The sequence below is a fragment of the Ctenocephalides felis genome, unplaced genomic scaffold, assembly GCF_003426905.1.
Source record: "Ctenocephalides felis isolate EL2017-DRISC unplaced genomic scaffold, ASM342690v1 CF-g0.4_SCAFFOLD_03570, whole genome shotgun sequence".
NCBI classification, from domain to species: Eukaryota; Metazoa; Arthropoda; class Insecta; order Siphonaptera; family Pulicidae; genus Ctenocephalides; species Ctenocephalides felis.
The window spans coordinates 10494490-10518466 of record NW_020539724.1 but is presented as its reverse complement, the minus strand read 5'-3'; the positions used below and the strand labels follow the sequence as shown (position 1 = coordinate 10518466).

Sequence of the window (23977 nt, the reverse complement as noted above, 5' to 3'; positions counted from 1 at the left end):
CACCAGTTAAAAGTATCCGCCTGTGTAAATATCCTACCCTTTCACCCAGATCCAGAAAATAGTTTTCCTCATTTCCTCTACGTCTATAGGGAAAGCCAGCCTCGTTTTAAACCTGAATACAAGTCAAGTTTGAAGCTCATGTCTTTATCGATCCGTTTGCACCTGGGTGTATATATGACCACAGTTTGACCTTATTATGCGTCAGCATCTATTATTATTAGTAAAGGCTAGCTGTTTGCTTTTGAGAGCCCTCAGGGGGGCAGAAGAATGGATGATCACTCAAGAAGAGTTCGGTATATTTACGGAAAATGCCAGAGTTATAAATAAACGACCAAATCTGAATCTGTTGGAATAAACACCTAAATCTAAAAGTAGGGTTGTTTTTTGGAATGTAAATCACTAGTAGGTTACAGAAGCAAAGGGTAAAAAAATGAATACATCAACTTCTACATCAGACTGGTTCTTCTGGACTTTAGGTAAAATACATAGCAATTACAAGTTGTATTAAATTAATATCATAATTCATTCTTAGCTTTAATTCTGTCCAGAGGTATCGGAAAATAACTAAAATGACGTCACATTATGAGAGAGTAATATATTTCTGAATGGCTATTGAAAGTTCCGAACATTAATCGAAACTTTCATGACAATAAAACGTATTGACTTCGAAGGTTCATAAGTTATAAAACATAGCAATATAGGAAGTTGATTTTATCATGAGAGAGGAAGCAAAAAGGTTTTATGATACAATTCTTTATAGTATCAAAATTTATATCACCAAGAAAAAATTATATATATATATATATATATATATATATATATATATATGTATATATAAATATATATCTGGTTTATCAAATTGCTCAGATAGTGAGTGAGTATGTATTGGCGAAATTAGCCAATATTTAGCCAGCAACATAAAAACAATTAAAAAACCAAAAAAAAAACACAAATATCATATACAATATAGACTATTTTAACCCAATTATCCATTATTTAAAAAAAAAACTTTTTCAAAAGACGTTTTGCTGAAGGTTGTTTCATTAAACTATTGAAGAAAAGACATAAACAAACGAAATGATATTTTATAACTGTGCAATACAAGCAATTGGTTTTTGGATTGTATTTTAATATATATATATATATATATATATATATATATATATAAACATGTATGTGTGAGTGTTTAGGTAGGTGTATATATTTTTTATGTATGATGAGTGCCACTTTTAATTAATTATTCAGATAATGCAAGCGTTTTTATAGCACATTTTCAGTCCGCAGGTCGTAAACCCGCACAGCCACACCATTGTGTATGAATTTGTAATGAATAAATTAAAATAAATGTACGGAAATTTAAAATTTTCATTGCAAATTTAAAAAATCTCAAAATTAAATACGAAAAAAAATACTGGGATGTAGAATGTAATTTAGAAAAGATAATTACAACTAAAATTAATCCCAACTAAAATTGCCGACAAAGTAATTTAAAACTTTTTGAATCAAAATTCGTAGTAGTTGGTAAAATAAATACATATATAATTCTAGTGGGATTTGTATTTTTCAATGATTTATGCAGAAGTTTCTGATTCTGGAAGCGGATTGGGAGTTCTAACGTTCGACAAATGTTCCGAGATAAATTATAAAAGAATACTTCTTTATATAGAATTTATAAACTGCCATACTATATTTTTATACTGCACTACGTAAAAATTTTGTGATCTCTACATATATATTTTTTGTTATCTCTACATTTATATTTTAACCATCCCAATTTTATTTTAATTGATTATTTTAAAAATAATCAAAAAATCCACATTTTTAAAAATAACATATTTATGTCATAAATATCTACCATAGTTAATACTTGCGTAATTTATCTTTTTAATGTATAATTATGATTTTTTACAGAAGTGAAATAACCAAATTACAATCCATTATTACCAATAATTCATTACTAAATCTTAAAAAATATAACATCATATGTAATTTATATCTACTTTCCCAGTTGTGAAAATTATTAAATCTCCAAGACCAGCATTTCTCCAGGGCCCATAAAACTTGGATCAGGACATTTATGGTTGCTAATATGACTTATTCTGAAACTTTATTAGGTTTTTGATGAACTATTATGCGACTGAAATAAATTGTCATGACTTTATGATATGGTATTAGATTTAGGGACATAAAGTGGAAATAATAACTGGAGTCGGAATTATTATTATCGCTCACTAATTCTTAGAATCAAATAACAAAGTCAAAGAATAAAATTGCTGTTATAATAAATAGATATAAAAAGTCAAGATTTTTTTGTTTTTCATCAGAAATAAAAGAATATATTATCTAAAATCAATCGGCAAAGCCCTTAATGTCTTTCATCTCTATCTCGGTTTCGAGCTATAATTAGGCGCGTATTATATAAGAAATTCGCAAAGAGCTTTCTATAATGATTTCCTCGCCTTCTGTTAAGATCATATAATACTTCGAAAAGCTGTATCGACGGCAGGATATTAAATATTTGATTTTCAATTCTTCCGAGGGCTATCCAATTATTTTCGTCGTAGAACAAAGTGAGAAAAACATGGATCGATTGTCCTGCTATCGTATTTTGTAGGATATATCTATGTCAACAAGATTTTATAGGATATAGATTTCAAGTTCTTCCCAAAATTCCTCTACTTGTTTTAAGTTATTCTTTAAGATTTCCCATGAAAATTATTATAACCTAATAATCGTTTTTCTTCAAGTACATTTTAATCTCAACGAAATAAAACGTTTTGAGCTTATTGCTCATAAAATAATAATGTGCTCATTTTATACTAAAATAATTACATAGAAAATTTAATTTCCGTTCAACAAGATAATGCTGAGACGAGTCAAATAATACGGTAACCGGTATCAAACAAACTTTTGAATATCATATTACATTCTTTACTACAATTAAATAATTAATTTTACTTCTATTAAATTTGCACAAAAAGTTTGCTTCAGCGATGATTGGCGTCTCAAAATTTAAATAAAATTGAATCATCAGTCATTTTTCACACATGAGGTTTTTCAGGTATAATGGAATTTTTTGTTCGGGGTATAATTTGATTAAACTTTCTGCAATTTAATAATAAAATGTAATGTGGAAAAACGTATCATTATAGTATAGGATCTAAAAATAAATATCAGGGGGAATGTGAAATTAATTTATACTATAAAAAAATGGTTTTAAAATGAAAAACGTTTGTTCTAATTCAATAATTCAATAATTGCTAAATTCAATATGTAATACACATATTAATACATGATATATTATATTCTAAATGTAAATGGATTAAGTGGGATGAAAAAATGTTTAAATATCATTTTTTAAAATATTTGTGTAATTATTTATCTATATTTAGTTTAAATGTATCAAGAACCAAATAATAGCCTCATAATGCTGAAAAAATTAATAATTAATTTATATTTAAATTTAAATCGTCACTGCAAAACATGAAGTGAAAACTAGGATATCACGATATGATATTGGAAGACATCAAGAAAATTTTCTATTTGAATGGTTGTTAATAATTATAATAATTGCGCCTATTTTTTGTAATTGCTCTTTGATTGTTAAATTTCTTAGAAATAATATAATATAAAAAATCATAAAAATTAATGAAAAGTGATGAGTGGTAATTGGTAATAAGACTGTAATGCGAATAATAAACCAGGAAGGAAAAAGAAATAATTGTTATTGTAGTGCTCTCATGCCATGGACCTGCCTTCGGGCATACTACTATTATATATATATATATATATATATATATAATTTTATATATAAATTATATATAATTTGTGGCGAGATTCGCTCAAGAGTAGCGTTCCCGATTCACATGCTGGAGGTTCCGAGTTCGAATCTCAGATAAAAATTTGAAAAAAATATTAACTAGTTAAGTTGGAATAATAATAGAATTATGAATCGTAATAAAAAAATATGTATGTAAAATCAAAATGTATAAAAATTACAGAATTAGAATTAAAAATGAATTGAAGTAAGAAGAATTTAGAAGAAATGAGAAGTATAGAAGAAGAATATGTGGTTAGAAGATGAAATAAGAAGATAGTAGAAGAATAATAAAGATAAGTTAAGAAGTATAGAAAAAGAATAGGATTATATGAAGAAGATAGTATAATAGATTAATGTAGGTGGCTAAATGCTCGAGTAAGCGAGGCCAATGAAAATAAAAAAATAAAATAAATATATATATATATATATATATATATATATCACGTACACGTGCCTTTGTGTCTATATATAACAGTTTCCTGTTATTTTCGGCCCTCGAATTTCCCTTAACAACTGAAGAGGGCCGCGTCGCGCGCTCGGCTGTCTGTTGCTGTGACCCACCGCAGTGTTCGCGGATCGATATAGGCGCCAGAGTAGAGAAAGCCCCGGACCCCCGGACCGGCCGGGATGGAAGGCGAAGGGCAGAAGGACTATTCTCTCGCACACTTACAGATGTTGACAACCCAAGGGGGGAAGAATAGTCAATGGAATAATAATCATTTTTCGAAACTGATAATAGCAACTAGTGGGGCGTATGGCATCGTGCCTTAAGGCAAATTGCTGGAACTTCCCGTACCAAGAATTATTATTTTTTTAAAAACGATTAACATTTTTGAAAAAATTTTACTTCGAAAAAATTAGATTTTTGAGAAACTATAAATTTGACATAATATTACTTTTTTTTGAAAAAAAAAATATTGAAAAAAAATGTTTTCTTTATTTTGTCATATTTTGGAAATTCTGAACTTTTTTTCAAAGCAATGGTTTTGAAGATTTACATTTATTAACTTTGAAATTAAGGATTTTAGTGAATTATTTCTTGAAAATCGTACTGCTTTAACTGCATAGAGACAAAATGTCAGAGCGCAAAAGCGCCGCGTCGCCGTCTAACGGATAAGCATTGATACTGAACTCATAGAAATGTAAACAAAATTTATACTTATTGTTAAAATCTCTATAAAATATCTGATAATTTGATGTGCATATATCTAATGATCATTCTTGACCGCCAAATGGCATTTTTTTACTTTTTTTATTAGATCTCCGAAACCGCTAGACCTGCCTTCATAAAAATTTGATCAATTCTTCATCTTGTCAATACAAGTAAAATGTTTTTGAATTTGTGCTTTGAAACCAAAGCACTTTTTTCCCCGTATATTCGGAACGGCTAATCCTGCCTCCGCCAAAAATTAATCACCACGTCTCCTTATCAATACGAATCGAATGTTTTTTGAATTATTCAAATCGGTTCATCGGTGTTCCCAAAATCGTCGACGAAAATTTGTATCCGCACACGCACACACACATACATACATACACACATACACACACATACATGCATTTTTCCAAGGTTCAGAAACCTCTGAAACGTAAAGATATATAAAAAATTTATCTTATGATTACTATAACTTATCCTACGGGAAGTTAAAAACTCCTAATAATTTAAGAAACATAAGATTTTTGTGAGTTTCACAAACATAATTATTAAACAAAATATTTATATAGTAGAAATACTTATAAATTAATTATTATTATTATTAATTATTAATAATTATATTTTGAAAACGTTTATAAAATAACTAAAAATAATAAATAATGAATAAATAAAAAACAAGTAATATAATAAATAATATGTTAGTTATAAAAACAAGTTATAAAATTTATATTATTATAATGAATGAAGTGAGTTTTCTACTCACTGGGCAATAATAATATTATAAAAAATGAGAGCAAATGTAAAAATCTAAACTAAATTTAAGTACCATAAGAATGAAGTTCATCCAAAATCCATTTTTGGACTATTACTATATAAATAATTGTAATCCTGGAGAATAGATAAACACTCACTTGTACCAAGTACTTCCATCTTAACCTTATAGTCCTTAAAGAAGCCGTATTTTTTAATAAATCGACCAGAAGCCATCATAAAGTGAATACAATATTATTAAAGCTATTTGTTTATTATCGTTACTAACATAAATTAATTTCTACAGAAGCATCTCCTCAGTAGATTAAACCTCTAAATGACAAAACTACTGATCACATAGACTTCTAGAAATAATAGTATTTCTGATTGTATGTAAATATGTTAAGAAATAAATTTCTCGACGGGTAACAGGTGAAATGTTCCCTACACCTTGGTTCTATTTCAAACGACTGTCAATTGTGCCTCGTGTTTCGCATTACGAGCGACCGAGAATTCGAATAATTCGGGATTTAGACGCACATGCTACCCCGGTTGTCGGAAGATTTTGCGATTTCGGGAGGTGTCAACATTTCTACTACTGCCAACATCACACAATGTTAGGTAGGGTCATGGTGATATAATAGATACAGAAAAAAATATTGGAAGAAAAAATTGCTAATATATTAATAATAATATATTTATGCAGTCACCATATGGAACTGTTAATAAAAAATGATATTATCCATTACCTCTCTGCCAATAAAGTGGTAACAAGAACAAAGTCGAAATGAAGAAAAACGATATACGATTTTCTTGTCCGAGATAAATGCTGTTTTATTTCTATATAGAGAGTCGGAAAGTAAAAGCAGCTAATTAAACAGCGTGAGGTGGAGAATCGTAATAGGAAATAGTTCTGTAAGACTTTGATTACATACACTTCTAAGGAACAAAGACAGAGTTTCTGCGAATTTAAGTCTATAAGAAAATTATAAGTAGAGTTTGGAATTGTAATTTAGATCTTTGGAAGTGAAAAAGATAAATGTGCACGTTGATTAACTTGAATTATATCTATCTATATATCTATTATATACATCTCGAATTCTTCAACCAGCCGAACAAAATTTTGATTGAGAAAAATAAGGTAACAATATACTGGACTATATTTCTGTGCTAATTTGTTTAACTGTTAAACTTTAACATCTTACAAGCCATGTCAGTCGTATGTGTCTGACACTAAGAAACTCTAGGAACGTAGGCAATTAACACTAACATTTTTAACTAAATTTATACATTTTTAACTAAAAGATCTAATAAAGTTACCATGGCCCACGTAAAAATTCTTCTGATATTATCGTGGCGATTAACGTATTAAGTATTTATTGAATTTGGATTTTTAGAAAATTATATGGCTCTAAAGTTATCAGAAATTTTAAAGAGTTACGAAATATTATGCCGTTAGTTACATAAAATTTGAATATTAAAAGATCTGGTTTAAATTTGCAGAACACTCAGGAGCAATTATTACCAATAATTAAACCAATCCATAATTTTTTACAAGTAATATTTATAACTCAATTTTCACTAAGTAAATTAGTATTTCTCTATCTAAATTTTATCTCGATCCAAGAAGATTTATAAACAAGCCCATTCCTCTCCCTAAGGTAATTCACTTATAGACTAACATCTTTCTATTTTCCAGAATATTAGGATTTATACGATGATAGAGCAAATATTGTAACAGTATCTTCACGAATAACAAAGAAACTTCGGCAATATAAAAAGTGAAGGTTAACTAAATTCGACCTCCTTTGAACCCAATCAATGAGAACATATTTTTCTTACAAATCTATATAGCATCGAGATTATTTTTCGTCGAATAATAAAAGGAAAAATAGACTCTAGAAGGAAAATAAAATAAATGAGATTCTAACGATTCATCAACCAGGAAACATAAATATCGATGATTAGAAGATATCAGAGATTCCTACTGGGACAAAATGTTCTGAAAATTTCTTAAAAATTATTTGTGATTATATTTCCAATTACTCAACTTATTATTGCACTTTTCCAAAAGTCTGTATTTCATTTGAGATTATTTATATAAATTTATATTTATTATATTTATATTAAAACCAACCAGAGCTTAAAATTTTGTTATACGATCGACAATGATTTTATAAAATATTTATAATAATATGATAGATCGTTTGGTATTATATATATAAAACATTCAATATTTTGTAAGCAAGTTGATAAAGAATAATGTGATTTTATGTATATAAAGACAAAGTACCGAGAATATTTGTCATATTTTATTGAGATTTATGAGTAGAGCATCTTATTGTAGGGTCTCTTGACAATATAGATTCAATTTAGAACAAATGTATTAATATTTCATTTATTTATTTATTCATAACCGAGCTGTAATCAATAATAATAAATATCATTTCCGGCTCTTGTTATATGACAAATAAGTTTGGTTAAGACAAATGTTCACGATTTATATTTGAAAAATTATTTAAAATCAATGAGCAATAAATATATTTAGGCTAAATAAAAATTATATATAAAGTGTGAAGAAATTGTAACATAAAAGAAGTTAAATTATTTAATGTTGTTCAAATTTTAAAGAAAGAAAAATAAAAAAATCACTAATTCATAAATTATGAATCGTAACTGCTAACTGGCTAGCAGTTTAGTTTCAATTTTATTTCTCCGAAAATATGGATTAATTTTTTAAAACAGACCTTACAAATATTTTATTCAAATTTATATTCGTGTATGTGTTTTAGTGTGTCACTAGTGTAATATTTAACCACATCATTTTCCCATTTTGTTCTCCAAGAAAACTAATATAAATGCAAAATAAACCGAGCAAAAAATAAATAAGGAAATGTCACCTCATGAAACGACTTGAAAAATACTAGCAAGTAGTAATAAAACTTTATTTGTACTATTTTAGAGAATATAAGTACACGTAAAACCAGCACAGTTTTAAATTAAGAAAAATTTATTTTAGGGGATGGGGTATGATTAAATCTGCTTCTAATACATTTATATACCTATTAATGTTTTTGTTGTAGCCAAATTATCGAATTAACGAACTACGAACATTAGATCTCATTTTATACGTTTCGACGCAATATGTGTGTCATCAATCAACAAATTCATACCAGACCGAAAACGCAAATGTTGTTTAGTAAAACAAAAACGCCGTATTGAAATAAAAATTATGAATGAAATTACTTAATTATTCATTTATAAGCTATTCTTGATTATCAATTTAATCATGATACCATCACCAGAAGTTTTTTTTGATATTTATTACATCAGAGACATCTTATCTTTCTACTTCCAACCTTAAAATTTCCATTTTCTCTATCCCTAAGGTGAATAAAGCAACGACACAATAAAAATATTAAGTCCAGGTCGAGGAAAAGCAAAGTGTATGTTAAGAGAGAGTTCTTCTCTAACAATATATGAAAGAACAAAATTGCTAACTCTGATTATATTGCTGAAAGTTCCTTTCCCTATTGTGTGCACGGAGGCTCTTCAGCATATGAAAATGCATTATGCAAAACTTGTTACTACTGGATATGCACTCAAAACGTAGAAGAAGGATTGAGGTATATATTCTAGACAAAATGATGTTTTGTTCAGTAGTTTGGTAGATACAGAGAAGATGTTATCGAGTAGTCTAAAGTCATATTACGTACTCTATTTGTAATAAATATTTTTCATACTCATTTTTCTACTATTACTTCAAAAATTATATATAACACGTTAATCGCCATATCACTCGTGTGTGAGTTCTACATGACCCTTGTCAGGAGTTGGCGATACTTTCAAAACATTGTTGTTTCTTTAATTTTATTAAAAATAAGTATATTGAAATTTTTCCTTGGTCAATGAGGCGCAAAAATCCTATCTTTTTCGAACATTGTCCCGTTCTAACGTGGATTGATTCCTTCTCAACGTAATATTCGCCTTGTGCAATATAAAATACATTTCGATGTCGATCGATCAATCTTTTCCTTAGCGCATTCAGGAAGTGAAAATGTCTTCGCAATAGTCTCGTAGTTGATGATTCACTTGTGGGGTTTCGTATATTCCCATACCGACCGAGTCTGTGTAAATTTGGTTTGCCGAAGATTCTAAAACATTTTGGAAAAGACACACAAATACTAGAATTTGACTTCAATGCTGACACCTGCCAAAGTCAAAAATTACAAAAAAAAAATCACTTTTTTGAAACTGAGATACAAGTAGATAAAAGCTTCGAACAAACAGTTGATGAATTGTTATTTTGCCAAAAATATGGGTAATCAACATTTATTTTATTATTTAACCGTTAGCGAATTAATTGCAAATAACCCAAAATATAGCATATCATCATCAGATATTTTCTCTATTTTTTTTTTTTAAAAAAAGATCGAGGTTCTGAAAATAACACAGTATATTCACTAGAAAGTTAGAACGCTAATGAGGAATGCAGTTCAAATGCTTTACAAGATATACGCATTTTAAAAATGCGATTTTTTTATGTTAGCTTTATTTCTATTATCTAGAATGGATGCCTAATCATAATTCTTAAAAATTAGAAAACACATTACTTATAAAACTGACGAGCAAACTGAGTCTCGACTTGCACAAAAGTCTAATAAAGTCTGAAGCTAGCTCTACATGGTTCAGAGACATGGACTCTACGAAAATATGGTGCTGGAGGCAAATGGAGCGGATAAAGGGAACAGACAGAATAACAAATGAAGAAGCCCTGAGAAGAGTGGACAAAAAAAGGACTCCACTGAGCAAAATTTTGAGAAGAAAAGAAAACTGGATCGGACCCGTTCTGCAAAAAGAATGCCTACTTCATGACGTAGTCGAAGATAAAATAGAAGGACCGAAAGGAATGGAAAAAAGAAGAATGCAGACGATTGACAACTAATATACATATAAAAATGTGTTAAAAAGAGGAGGGGGTAAATAGTGGTAATGGAAATGATGGACGACAAAGCGTAAGGAAATTATTTATTTGTGGTGGTTCTCACACCATGGACCTGCCGTCAATCAAACTACCATTTATTATTATTATTATTATTATTACAATGATTCAAGGTATGTACAACTTTTAAGTTTTCCCTCATCCCCATAGTTTTTAGAACCTTTCTCGAAAAGTACACTAAAATTTCATCATATTACTCATGGGATATCGGGAAGTTGTGAAGCTCCATATAGAGGTACTTCATACAACCGTATATGACATTTAGCTGGAGTGGTAGGTGGAAGTAGGTAGTAGGTATGTACATTGCATACAACCATCATATTGCCGAGAAATGTGACATATATGCAGCATTCACATATTTACAATTTCCACTTGAAGCAGGTGAAAGCAAATAAATTGGCAGAGTAATCCTTACATGGCAAATATACAATATTAAACAAATTTATGCGACTTGGAAAACAAGTTCTAGAGTGTGTGATTTGATATTGGTAAGATCTCATAGTACTTAAATTTTCTATGTAGCATATTTTAATAAGACTAAACAAGTAAGACCATTAGGAAATTAATTTTATATAAGTTTTCCTTCGCGAAAGAAGATGTTTATGTTTTTGTAAGAAGAGCAGATTTGTGCTGTGATACAACTATTTTTACTCTAGATTTAAAGTCATTATGAATCGATTGACACCAAATTGGAAAAGTGTATGTATATCAGCCAAAATTTGGTCAAAGTATTATCAAAAAATAAATTTTAGAGAACACTTTGATAATAAAATATTAAAGATAAAAAGTTCCTACACAACTTTGGGCGTTTATACAATTTTCTTCTGTAATAAATAAAATTAAAGATGAGTATTTTTATCCCGATCATACAAAATCCATTTATATAACATATTTGTATCTTATAATGGTAAACGGAAAAAGTTAAGATTATACATGCTTCAATTTATGAAATTTATACAAACTTCTCCTCCTGGTTCTCCCACGTAATTCCATTTTCAAAGTGTCCCAAAATACTCAATTGATCCAACAAAATAATTTGTATATCACGACTTGTTATGTCGATAATACCATGAATTTAAGAGCGAAACGTTTATTTTTTCTTTCCATACATTATTGATCGATTGATATAAATAGACTCTGGTTTCCTCCACGCTCCTATATGTTTATATATTTTATATGTGCATTTCAAAACAAGAGGATTATACTTTTAATAATGTGGGTTTTATAAACTTGAAAACGTCTGTTCGAGTATGCAATATTTATTTATTTTTAGTCAGCATAAAATTTATTAGGCAAGACGTTCGAGTTTTTACAGCGTTGGCATAATTTGATCGAGATATTTACTACAGTTTATATGAGCTATCAAATTTTATAAATAATGTAAAAATGCATGCGTAAATAGAAGGTTTAGTCGCAATATTATCATTTTCATTGAATTGAATCAATTTATTATTTTATTATATATTACATTACTCATTTATATATTACAAATAATTAGCAAAATGAATTTAATAAACATGATTATATTCAATTTATGAACTATAAATTTGATTTACTAAATTTTATAGAGCTTGCAATAGTTTAAACGACTTAATTTTCAGTTTAATCGTTCATTAATTTTATCAAATGAGGTATGTAATAAATGCAGGTAATTATAATATGAATTAATACTAAAATAGTATGTATGTATTAAAATAAACTATTAAGCAAATATTACTGTTGCAAATATTTGAACTCAAATGTTCGTTCCTCGAATGAGTTAATTTGCGCAGATGAAAGTTTTACCGAGAATCTATATTTCCAGAAAGCGTAGTTGCGAGTTGTACATGTTACAAGTTTTTTTTAATAAAAATACAAGCTATTAGAGTAATTAAGAGAACTCCATAAACTTAAGTAAACAACTATCAAAAAGAAAAATACACAAAAAATATGGTACAAATTATAGGTAACTCACTCCGGAGTTATCCCTCCGATACAACTCCTCCCTCGGAGTATTTCGAGTGGAGTTGTCTCACAGGATTTATCATATCCGACTTCCCTAAACGCATACTAAATCTGTTAACATGTGCAGATATTTGCTTGAAATTTTTTACTAATACAAAGATTTAGGTCGAAGAAGTGGTTTTTTCCCGTCACGCATCCAGTTTTAGGACTTCCAGGTATATAATGTTTCAAAATAATGCTATTTTGTATTCCATATTTTGTATAAGATAATGTTTATCCGTAAATAAGCTCTTTCAATGGTATACAACCAGCTAAATAATATTTAGTATTATATTATAACTTTTACACAATTATAATTTTATAATTGTGTAAAAGTAATAGCATGCTAATCAAACTACCTGATATATAATTAATTCTCGAAAACAAAATAATAAAAAAATGTGAGGTATTATTATTTTGTGAAAAATATTATACACACAGATTTGTTCTTATTTCATATATAAGGTTCACTGCATTATTTTCATATAAAAACTAGCTGTAAGTGGAATTATGTCTTGAGGCAATTATGGCATCGTGCCTTAAGGCAAATTGCTTGAACTTCCCGCACCGTAACGAAATGTTCCAGGAATACTGAATGTTTTCAAATAGATTATTATAAATATTGTAACATTGTGTAATATTTATAAGAATTATATAAACCGAATTGCAGAGTTGAAATTATTTGTTTAAAGTATATTAGAACTATAGTCAGAATTAAAAATAAAATCTGAAATATTTTCGATATACAAAATACTAAAAAAAAAAAAAAAAAGATTTTTTTTTCAAAATCAATTATTTTGTTAAGACAAGCAGAAAGTTCTTTGTATCATTTAAATCGGACGCTTAATTCTCTCAAAAACTGCCATTTTTTACATATTTAGCTCCGTATCTTCGAAATGGCAGGACCTGCCTTTGCCAAAAACTATTGAACCCTTCTCCTAATCATTACTAATTGAATGTTTTTTAGATCATTCAAATCGGATACTCCGTTCTCTCAAAAAGTCGATTTTTATTTTCTGCACTCTTTGCTCCGTATCTCCGAAACGGCTGGACCTGCCTTTGCCAAAAACTAATCAGCTCTTTTCCCAATCAATAGGAATCGAATGTTTTTTGAACCATTCAAATCGGTTGATCCGTGCGCCCTAAAACGTGACTGGAAATTTGTATCCACACATACATACACACACACACACACACACACACACACACACATCCATTTTTTCTGAGGTATGCCAAAACGTTCAGAAACCTTCAAAACGTCGAGAAATGTAAAAATTTTCAATTCCGATTTTCGGCCCATTACAATAACTTACCCTACGGGAAGTTAATAAACATATTCAAAGAGTTCCATATTTTCTCTTCAAAAATAATTACAAAATTGATTTTAATTTCCAAGTTTTTTGTGAAATTGAGATTTGTATGCATATTGAAATGCATAAAATAGTAATTAAACAAAAATGTTTGAACTATTTGTAAATTATTTCCAAAGTCTTAATAAATCCTTAGAAATGTTAATAACACACCAGAGAACACATTTGTGTCAAGTATTATGTTTCAAAGTTGTCGGAGTTGTAGAGTTGTTAAGTGGATATAACTCCTCTCTGAAGCGGAGTCAAATCCTAATCGATCCGGCTTCGGATATAATAAGCCCATCTCTAGTACAAATTATTCCGATTAATAAAATATTGATCAAAAATATTCTGCATCATCAGACCTGATCGTTGATGATACAGGAGTGATACAGGGAAGTTTGTTTTAAAGCCGGTGCGTGTTTTAGGTCTTATCTCAATTATCTTTTCCTCTATTTTGTTCTAGATAAAATAATAGTTTCCAATTAAAAAAAATCTTATTTTCTGCCCCATCAGGCATCGTCAGTCGTTCGGAAGCGATTGAAACAACACTCTTAAAATCGTTCGAATCGCCTGAGAAATAATCTATCACGGCTAATTCTTGTCCGGATATCGAACCGAAATTCCCTCCGGGCGATCAGATATCCAATAAAACGACTGGTGAAGACATCGATATCAGAAATTCTAGGCATTCTGTTTCATAATTTCCTTCTTTTATCATCTGACGTAGCCTAGGGTCGTAGAAAAAGTTTAAATTGAGTTTCGGATAGCAATTACTTTGATTTTTTAAATAAAACTTGTATGAACGCGCTGGGTGATATTGACATGTGGGAGATGGAAAATTATACGTTTTTCTTTGTACGAAAATGTTGAATGATGTGTATTATATAATATATGAAGTCAATAGATCGTTATAGTGACGCGATATGATTCAGTTGATGTAAAATTTACTAAGGTATTTTTTATACTTTATATCAATATTTTTCCACATGAGCCAAATACTTTCGCGTAGTTACCCTACCCTACATAATGATGAGCCGAAAATCGAAAATATTTTTTTTGCATATCTTCACGTTTCAGAAGTTTCTGAACATTTTGGGATACTCCAGAAAAAATGGATGTGTGTGTGCGTGTGTGTTCGTATTTTTTCGTCCAAATTTTCGGGCGCACGGATCAACCGATATGAATGGTTAAAAAAACATTCGATTTATATTGATAGGGAGATGTGCTGATTAGTTTTTGGCAAAGGCAGGTCCAGTCGTTAGGAAAACACGGAGCAGAGAGTGCAGAAAATAGAAATTATTGGGTTATCAAATGTTTTACATACATTACTATTTCTAAAATTAAACCTAGAAATAGACGTTAAAAAATTGAATTCATAAAATGGATTTTAATATGTGCTTTCTACGTCCAATATTATATTTTAAAACTATCATATTACATTTCTGTTAAAAAGCCAATCAAATATTTCCAAGCTATCTATAATCAATTCATTTCGCCTACATCTTTCATTTACCTCAGAATAATTGAAAATGATTATAATCGACATTCTAAATCGCGGTGTCAGTTTTAAAACACTTTTTAATTAAAAGTTTTTCAATAGCTTCTGGGTCATATCGATTAAAAGTTATAGAACATATTTCAATCAGTTAATATTTATAAACAAAAATTATATGGATCATAAAGTTTGACATGGATTATACGATTTTACGTCGTCACATTAATATCCTTCCTGAATGAAAATCTGCAGCATGTCAACTTTATATTTTTGAAGTAATAATAATGTGCAGCAGATTTACGATAGCACGCATAAATTTTAGTTATAAAGGAAAATATGAAACAGTTTTTTTATTAGAAGTAATATCCTGAAGCTATTTTTATAGCGACACGAAGCATGTTTCACTTAGTAGAGGGAAAATTATGAAAATATCTGTGTAATAGAGGATTTATATCTACAAAGTGGAATGAGAACAAATTAATAAAATGAATGAGTTAAAAAAAAGTTCAATAAATTCATATTGAATAAATATTCTTCAGAAGGAAATTATTAAATAAATAAAAGAGTTGCGAATATAACATAAAAATTCGTTCCTAGAATTAGTTAATTTGCGCGATGGAAAGTTTTACCGAGAATTCATATTTCCAGAAGTGATTTTGCGTTTTTTATTTACATTACAAGTTTTTTCTAAATCAAAAATAGTGGGAGTAATTAAAAGAACTCTATAAGGATTATTTTAAACTCAAACAAACAACTAGCAAAATTGAAAATATACCAAGGAGAAAATTCTAATATTCAACTATTGAAAAAATTGATAACGAGGTGATTATCAAACTAAAATTAACCCTTCAAACATTTCGACAAATTTCAATTACGTTATAAAATATTTAGTACAACAATTTGCACCTGCTGAAACCGACCATGTTCATAAATACGCATAGTCAAAATTTATATTAAATTACAATAACCAATCAAATATATTCATTATTGTAATATTAATCTGCTGTTCGTTTATGTTAATTAAATAGGAAACATATATTAAATGAGATATTACAGGTTAATTATGTAGGTACGTTCCGCTATATATTAAATATTAATCTACATATCGCAAACAACATTAGTCGATATGTGTATCTATTTATAACCATGCTTATTCGCCAGAAATTATTGAGATTCAGTATCATGTAAATAGTAGCAGTAATTTGCCCAATTTGTCTAAAGAGACTATTACTTTAGACTAAAGTAATAATTGTTTGAATTTTGCCAAGCCGCTGGCGGAATGTAGATTGTTAAAATTTTCAGAATTTTGTTAGTTAATATTAATTGTAACCGTGTTTATCGTTATTAGGTGATAAAATAAATTGCAACCACTTACAACATTAATCCACATGGAACAACTGACGGTAGAACTGCTATAATTATCAGAAACATAATTAAATTAAATAAAATATAAATAAAAGTTTGTTTATCGAATCCAAATAAGTGGTATCTATATCACACTTCGTTAAATAGTCATTTAAATCTCTATATTTGGTATTTATAAATTCTAAGGGCAAAAATCTTACCAAAATTAAGCTTTTCAACAGCCAGCGTATAGTTTAACCACAACTCGAATGCCTACATGCTACAACTTACACACTTTATATAAATATGTAATGTTTTTCTTTACTTTTTGAATCATTTCTAAATATTGCCAACTATATTAAAAGATTTATTGTAAATCTATATATTATATTATCGTTTAACGTAAATATATAGATTTTAACATGGTGTATTGTAATCCACTGCCGTGGACCCCCATTTTCATTTCAAGGACCCCCAAATTTTGTTTTTGCCGCAGTGGACCCCTTGAAAGTTGCCATGGACCCCTGGGGGAATCATAGAATAATAGTATTACTTTAGACTAAAGTAATGATTGTTTGAATTTGCCCAAGCCGCTGGCGGAATGCAGATTGTTATAATTTTCAGAATTTTGTTAGTTAATTAATTATGATTATGTTTATCATTAGTAGGTGATGAAATAAATTTCCTACCTTGTCAAAGGCGTGAGGTCTGTGCAGAGGTTGACTAGCTCCTGATATGGAGCCGCTGGAGCTGGCGGCCTGCATTGAAGGGGGCGTGGGACCGGGTCGGCCTTCCGCCGCGCTCGGTGCTTGATCGTCCATCGGAACTCTGGGAACGAAAAAATAGGAAATTATTTAAAGTACTCGTGAAATTAAAGAAATTTAATTAAGAATAATTGATTTACACAGTTTCTATTAGTTTATCTTTCAGCAAAATTCAGAGTTTTTACATATTTATTAATATATTTTTGTTATTTGACCAACAATCAGGGGATAAGAGCCCAATGTGACTACATATTGTGATTATACTTCTTATACTACATTTATATTTCACAAAATAAGGGGGAAGGATTGAACTATCTATGATAAATTTTTCTTCTAATACTGATAACATATTTTTAATTCAGGGTTTTAAAATTTCAAATAAATGTATATTCAGCTACTTTTACATATAAATATTTCAATATTATTTTTTAAATAATGTTGAAATCAAACTATTTGATTCAAATGCTGGATATTACATATTGAAGAATATTGTTTCTATACTTTCATGAATTTTTATCATTTCACTATCGAGTTCTTGAATTTTTGAAAACTTTTACGAAATTGAAGTATTGAAAAATAATAAGGAATAACTTTGACAGTGGAGCTCTCAAAAGTGTCAGCTTTTGAAAGTATTTTGTTTGAGGAAAGTTTTAGTGACGCCTCTACTAACTGAAAACACATTTTAAAATAGAGTAAGTGCATTAAAACTTTTGATGTCACATAAAATGAATACTTAAGCCTTATAAACTACACCTAAGAAATATGATAATGATAACCTAATAATTAAAAAAATAACTTAAATTTTTCTAAAAAGCGTGAAAGCGTAAAGTAGTCCATTGTTTTAACTTGATATTTTCAATTTGAGTGAAAATGTTTTTTTAATTTCCTGATAATTGTTATATTGTGCCTTGATGCTACTAAATATATAAAATCTACTAAAAAAATTATATTGTAATCATAGAATAATATATAAAATTAAGTTTTGATTCATTTTCATTTCATGCAATAGTGTTGATAGACAACACAATATAAATTAAACATTTGTTTACAATCATGTCAGTTACAATCATGTCAGTACGAAAATTTATCAATCTATGAATAATTTTTTAAACCGCTAGGACTTTTTATTATATAACGAGTTTTATCAAAAGAATTTTAAATTTCGTTTAAAAAAAAGAAAAAATCATCTCATGATCAAAATAAAAATTTTATACAGATCAAACACCTAACATATGACATCCTATTTGAGTAAACCATATTTACTCTGAAATAAACTTCCATTTCAATTTCCATCCTGGCAAATTACCAAGTGCACATAAGCGATAATTATAATTTTACAAATCTCATACCGTCCTTTGGCTGAAATCCAAGAAGTGTTTTTAATTCAATTAAGTTCGTTATAAATTTTACATAATTTTTGGAAGTTTTAATACACAGTGACATGGCGCCCCGTAAATGCCGGTATGAAATATGGTCGAAAACACAGTAAATCAATGTGGCTGTAACATTTTCATGGAAACTGCAAAAAACTTATAAATCATTTTTATTGGATTATTTATTACAAGGGAAACAGAGTTAGTTGATTTGTTAGTTTTGATTTGGAATGAAAACTGTTTATAGAACTCTGATTGTAAATGATACATTTATTCATTATGGCAAGGCAATTTTGTTGCAAGGCAAATGGCATGAATTTTTTGATATCTGAGAATAAATAAATAAGAATTTTAAAAATTTCCAGTTTTTTGCTAGGTAATTAAAGAAAAACAGCCCGAGTGGTCTTGCCAAAAAAAAACCGGCTTAAGTCCAACCCCAAAAAACTTTCCTCTAGAAACCATTCATCCTGAGCAACATTAGACCTTACTTCTAATAGATTTTTCCAATGAATCTATTGTCTCTGAAGTATTTATTCTTCTACATTTGACAATACCTGTCTCATGTATATATATTTTTGATGACACAGCCGATAGTGTTACGGTTTAGTATCAGGTACATTTTATGATAATAACGTCGCCGTTTTCTCTGGGATAAAGGCGATAACCTGCGGTGTATTCACAAGATACGGTCGAGAGTTATCTTTAGCTAAAACGATCTTTAAAACACTTCTGGTAGTATAAGTTGTTTTATGTGAGGTACTGTGGCTTTAGACACAGAAAAAAATTATATGACACGTTCCCAACATTAGACGAAGGATACTTGGAATATGAAAGACAGTTTGTTGCTATTATTTGGATTTTGGGTATACTGGATTCAAATTTAGTAAGGAGCTGATGATGGTCAGTTAACCTCTGTTAACCTATGCTTGCATTATATATTTGTCTTGAACGTTAACTTATTATATTTTATATAGATTTCTATAAAAATACAAAAAAGCTGTATTGAAATGCACATCATATTATTAATTTGGGTTGCAAATAGTGTTTGAAAATTATTAAGGGTTTAATGCAAGCATAATAAGATTCTAATAATGTTGAATCTAGAAGTAATTATAAATTACTAATTTGTTTTATTTATGCTGGTTCATTGCAATTTTTTGCTAAAATTCTATCTCGATCTACCAGAAGCAAGTTGCGTTGAAAAACAGGAAAAAGTTCCAAGTTTTTTCTGAAAACCACATGTGACATACTTGGCAGAACTGTCGATTGCACTTATGTGATTCTATTCAGAAGTTCAGTGAAATAAAAGTTTTTCTTTTAGCTAATTATTTTACAACACGACCTTATTAACTTCTCAAAGATTAAGTTTGTTTTTGAACCATAATTCGATTTGCTAATTTGATATTTTTTGATGCTCCAAAACTTTCTGATTCATTTGACTCAAAAATTATAAAATAAATTAAATAATAATCATAAAGTATGTGTAATAAGATCAATATCACTAGCATACAATGGCACTCTATAAATAATTTCATAATTTTTAAATGAACAGCAACCCACGTGCATAAAAATGATAAAATTCTATATAAAGTTCATAATTTAGTCTTACTGACATAAATTAAATTTAATTTAATATATCTTGATATTTTAGCAAGAGCATTCAATTTTTATTATGCACTTTACAATTGAATTTAAATGCATGTAGGTTGTAGTAAAAATATAAAATATGAAAATACACCAAATACCAACGCAATATCCATATTTAAACTCTTAATAGAAGACAATAAATTATTTTATATCTATTTCTTTTATTGACTTATTTTATTGCGCTTGCATTAATATTCCTGATAGTTTTATATATTTGCGTCAATGAAGTTATTTTTAAAAATTTATTTCTTTAATTCAATCGATAGTTTTCATGCATCTTAACTTTTGTGATATTTTGTAGGAGATATCGCAATAAAATGTATATAAGTTGGAGAAAAGTTCCAAAATCAATAAATTGATACTCAGTAAAGTTTAATATAATAATCTTACGAAGAAAAACTAGATAAATATTTTTTTCTAAATATGTAAGAATTAGCGCTATAAAAAGGTTATCTACCAATTAGAGAAGACCAGTAAATTTAAGCAGATTAGAAAGCATCACGTTTAAATTTAGGATGTCATTGTTGCTGAACAAAGAATTATATAACAGTCTGTTATCATCAACTCATATGAATGTAGACCCGTAACATAGCATTATTCTAACATTTCTTTTTTATTCGATATTTGGCCCTTAAATTTCTAAATTCAGAAGTCCATTTTTGCAAATTTTACGTAAAATGCACGCTTAATATAAGTGCAGATAACTGCTCATTGTTGTAACATAAGTTGTAACATAAGATATCTACCGGACAGTTGTAAATTATATGATAAAATAAGAAAAATTAAACATACTAGACCAACATCCAAGTCCACGAATGCAACTATTAATGAGAAAACATCAACCAGAAGGCTCAAAAAAATGGTCAAAAGACCTACTACCTTAATTTAAACACTGTTTCTTCTACTAACACAGATTATTGTCCACTGGGGAATCTCTTCAGTGGAGGAGACTTCTAAATGACATATTTAATGGATCATATAAGCTCATAGAAATATGAATTTCTGATGGAGTTTATAATAAATAAATGAAAAAAATTATATATGGGAGAAATGTAGGATTTATTCCTATGTCTATTACCCCACCTGTGAAGACGCGTAGTTTCGCCGGCGGTCCCCTTGGTCCGCCACGCGAATGTCTTGTGCGGCTTTTGTTGTTTTGGCTGCTGCCGCTGATGGTGACAATGGCGGTTGTGATGGTGGTCGAGCTGCACTGTCGTCAGATAGCGTCGTCCGCCAATTTGCTCTAGCCGAACTCCATGACCGAACCGGTGTTGCGCGTTTGTCCGCCGCCAGTGGCGGTCCGGTGCCCGCCCGGCGCCCCCATGATCGCCGCAGTCACCCCCGCATGTGCACTGGAATAATAGAAATTAATAAATTAATTAATTGATTAATAATTAATTAACTTCCCGTAGGGTAAGTTATAGTAATCGCAAAAAAAGTCAAAAATGAAAATTTTTATATATCTTTACGTTTCACAGGTTTCTGAACATTTTGGCATACCTTAGAAAAAATGGATGTATGTGTGTGTGCGGATACAAATTTTCGTGGACGATTTCGGGAACACGGTTCAACCGATTTTGATTATTCAAAAAACATTCGATTGCTGTTGATAAGGAGACGTGCTGATTAGTTTTTGGCATAAGGACGGTTAGCCGTTTCGAAGATACGAGGCAAAAAGTGCCACAAACGGTAACCCAGTTTTTAAGAGAACGGAGCGTCCGATTTTAATAATTCAAAAAACATTTTACTTGTATTGACAAGATGAAGAATTTTTATGAAGGCAGGTCTAGCGGTTTCGGAGATCTAGTGAAAAAACTAAAAAAAATGCCATTTGGCGGTCAAAAATGATCATTAGACATATGCACATCAAATTATCAAATATTTTATAGAGATTTTAACAATAAGTATAAATTGGTGATTACATTCCTATGGGTTCCGTACCAATGTTTATCCGTCAGACGGCGATGCGGCGCTTACGCGCTTCTTAATGCAGTATATTGCGTCTGCAGATCTTGTCCATCAGACTCTAATTCTCTTGGTAAATACAATTTGAGGCGCCTACTTATTTACAAAATATACAAATACTCAATAAATCGGATATTTGGTTCAAATGACACGGGACTTTTCTACTTTAGGCCTACAATCGGTGTAGTGGTAAAATCAATTAACACATATTGAGACTGTCTTCTCTATTTTTGAAAGAAAACAGAGTCTAAAATTAGACTATTTATTAGATTGTAAATAAACGACCCAAAGTGAGGATAGTACAACGCATAATATGTTATCGATCAATGGTTATGAACCATTAGCTTTGTACCTCGAATATTCATTAACATGGACATACATTGATTTAATGAGGGATTAAATTGTGATATAGATACAGATCAATCTACTAAATACGTTAAATGACTTTGCTTCTACAAGATAAAAGACTTTCGCGAAATAATTGAAAACTGGCGACACATCTTATAAGTTTCTGTTTTTCATCATATTGCTCATTATTTTCACTAACAAATCGCAAAATAAATGAATTTAACAAAAACAACATAAATAATTATGTTTTCAAGCTGTCAATTACAAAATTTAAAAATGCATAAATAATCACCGAAGTATTATTAGAATTATTTTTATCATTCGATGTTACAAAATCGCAAAAGTGCTGACCTAGCCTAAACTGCTTCGCTCGTGACCTAAATTATAGAAAATTTCGACATCAAAATGTAGTTCCGAACAAAATTGCCAAGGTTCTAAACGAGTAAATTGGATATTAGCTATTTCCAAAGTGGTTGAAAAATTTACCACTATCAGAAAAAAAATCACATGAGCCATGGTAACTTCATAAAAAAATACATACCGTCAATACCAATTCTTCAAAATACTATTAAAAACTTCCCGAAGAAGAAGTTTATGTTTTCATCAAAAAAATCCGATTCGCTAATTTTATGTTTTCTCGACGTTTCAGGCTATTCTGAATCGAATAAGGCCAAATTTGGAAAAATGTATGTATGTGTGTATGTGAACAGATTTTTGGCCGTAAATCCACGTTTTTCCGAAAACGACTGGATCGATTTCAAAAATTTAAAAGCCTTTCGATGTATCTTGAAGAGGACTATCGTTTGTCAGTTTTGTGCGACGATCTGCCAAGCCGTTTCTTTATAATTTGAAAAAAAGTGTTAAACTTTTCGTCCATATTTCAGCTCATACTAACGAATCGATTTTAAAAAATCAAAAACTGTTCGAAAGATATTAGTTGGTAATGATACTGATTAGTTTTAGGTGAAAATCTACCGA

The 23977-nt window shown here is 29.4% G+C and overlaps 1 protein-coding gene across 1 annotated transcript in view; it reads right to left on the bottom strand.

The window, feature by feature from the left end:
- Positions 1–21886, bottom strand: part of LOC113383363 — a 154204-nt gene extending 132318 nt beyond the window's left edge. The window contains exons 1-2 of the mRNA XM_026621635.1: positions 21770–21886; positions 17592–17730 (exon numbers count right to left, since the gene is read on the bottom strand). Of these exons, the coding sequence (XP_026477420.1) occupies positions 17592–17723 (132 nt within the window). The 5' untranslated portion in view covers positions 17724–17730; positions 21770–21886. The remainder of the gene's footprint in view (positions 1–17591; positions 17731–21769) is intronic.
- Between the last annotated feature and the right edge of the window lie 2091 nt (positions 21887–23977).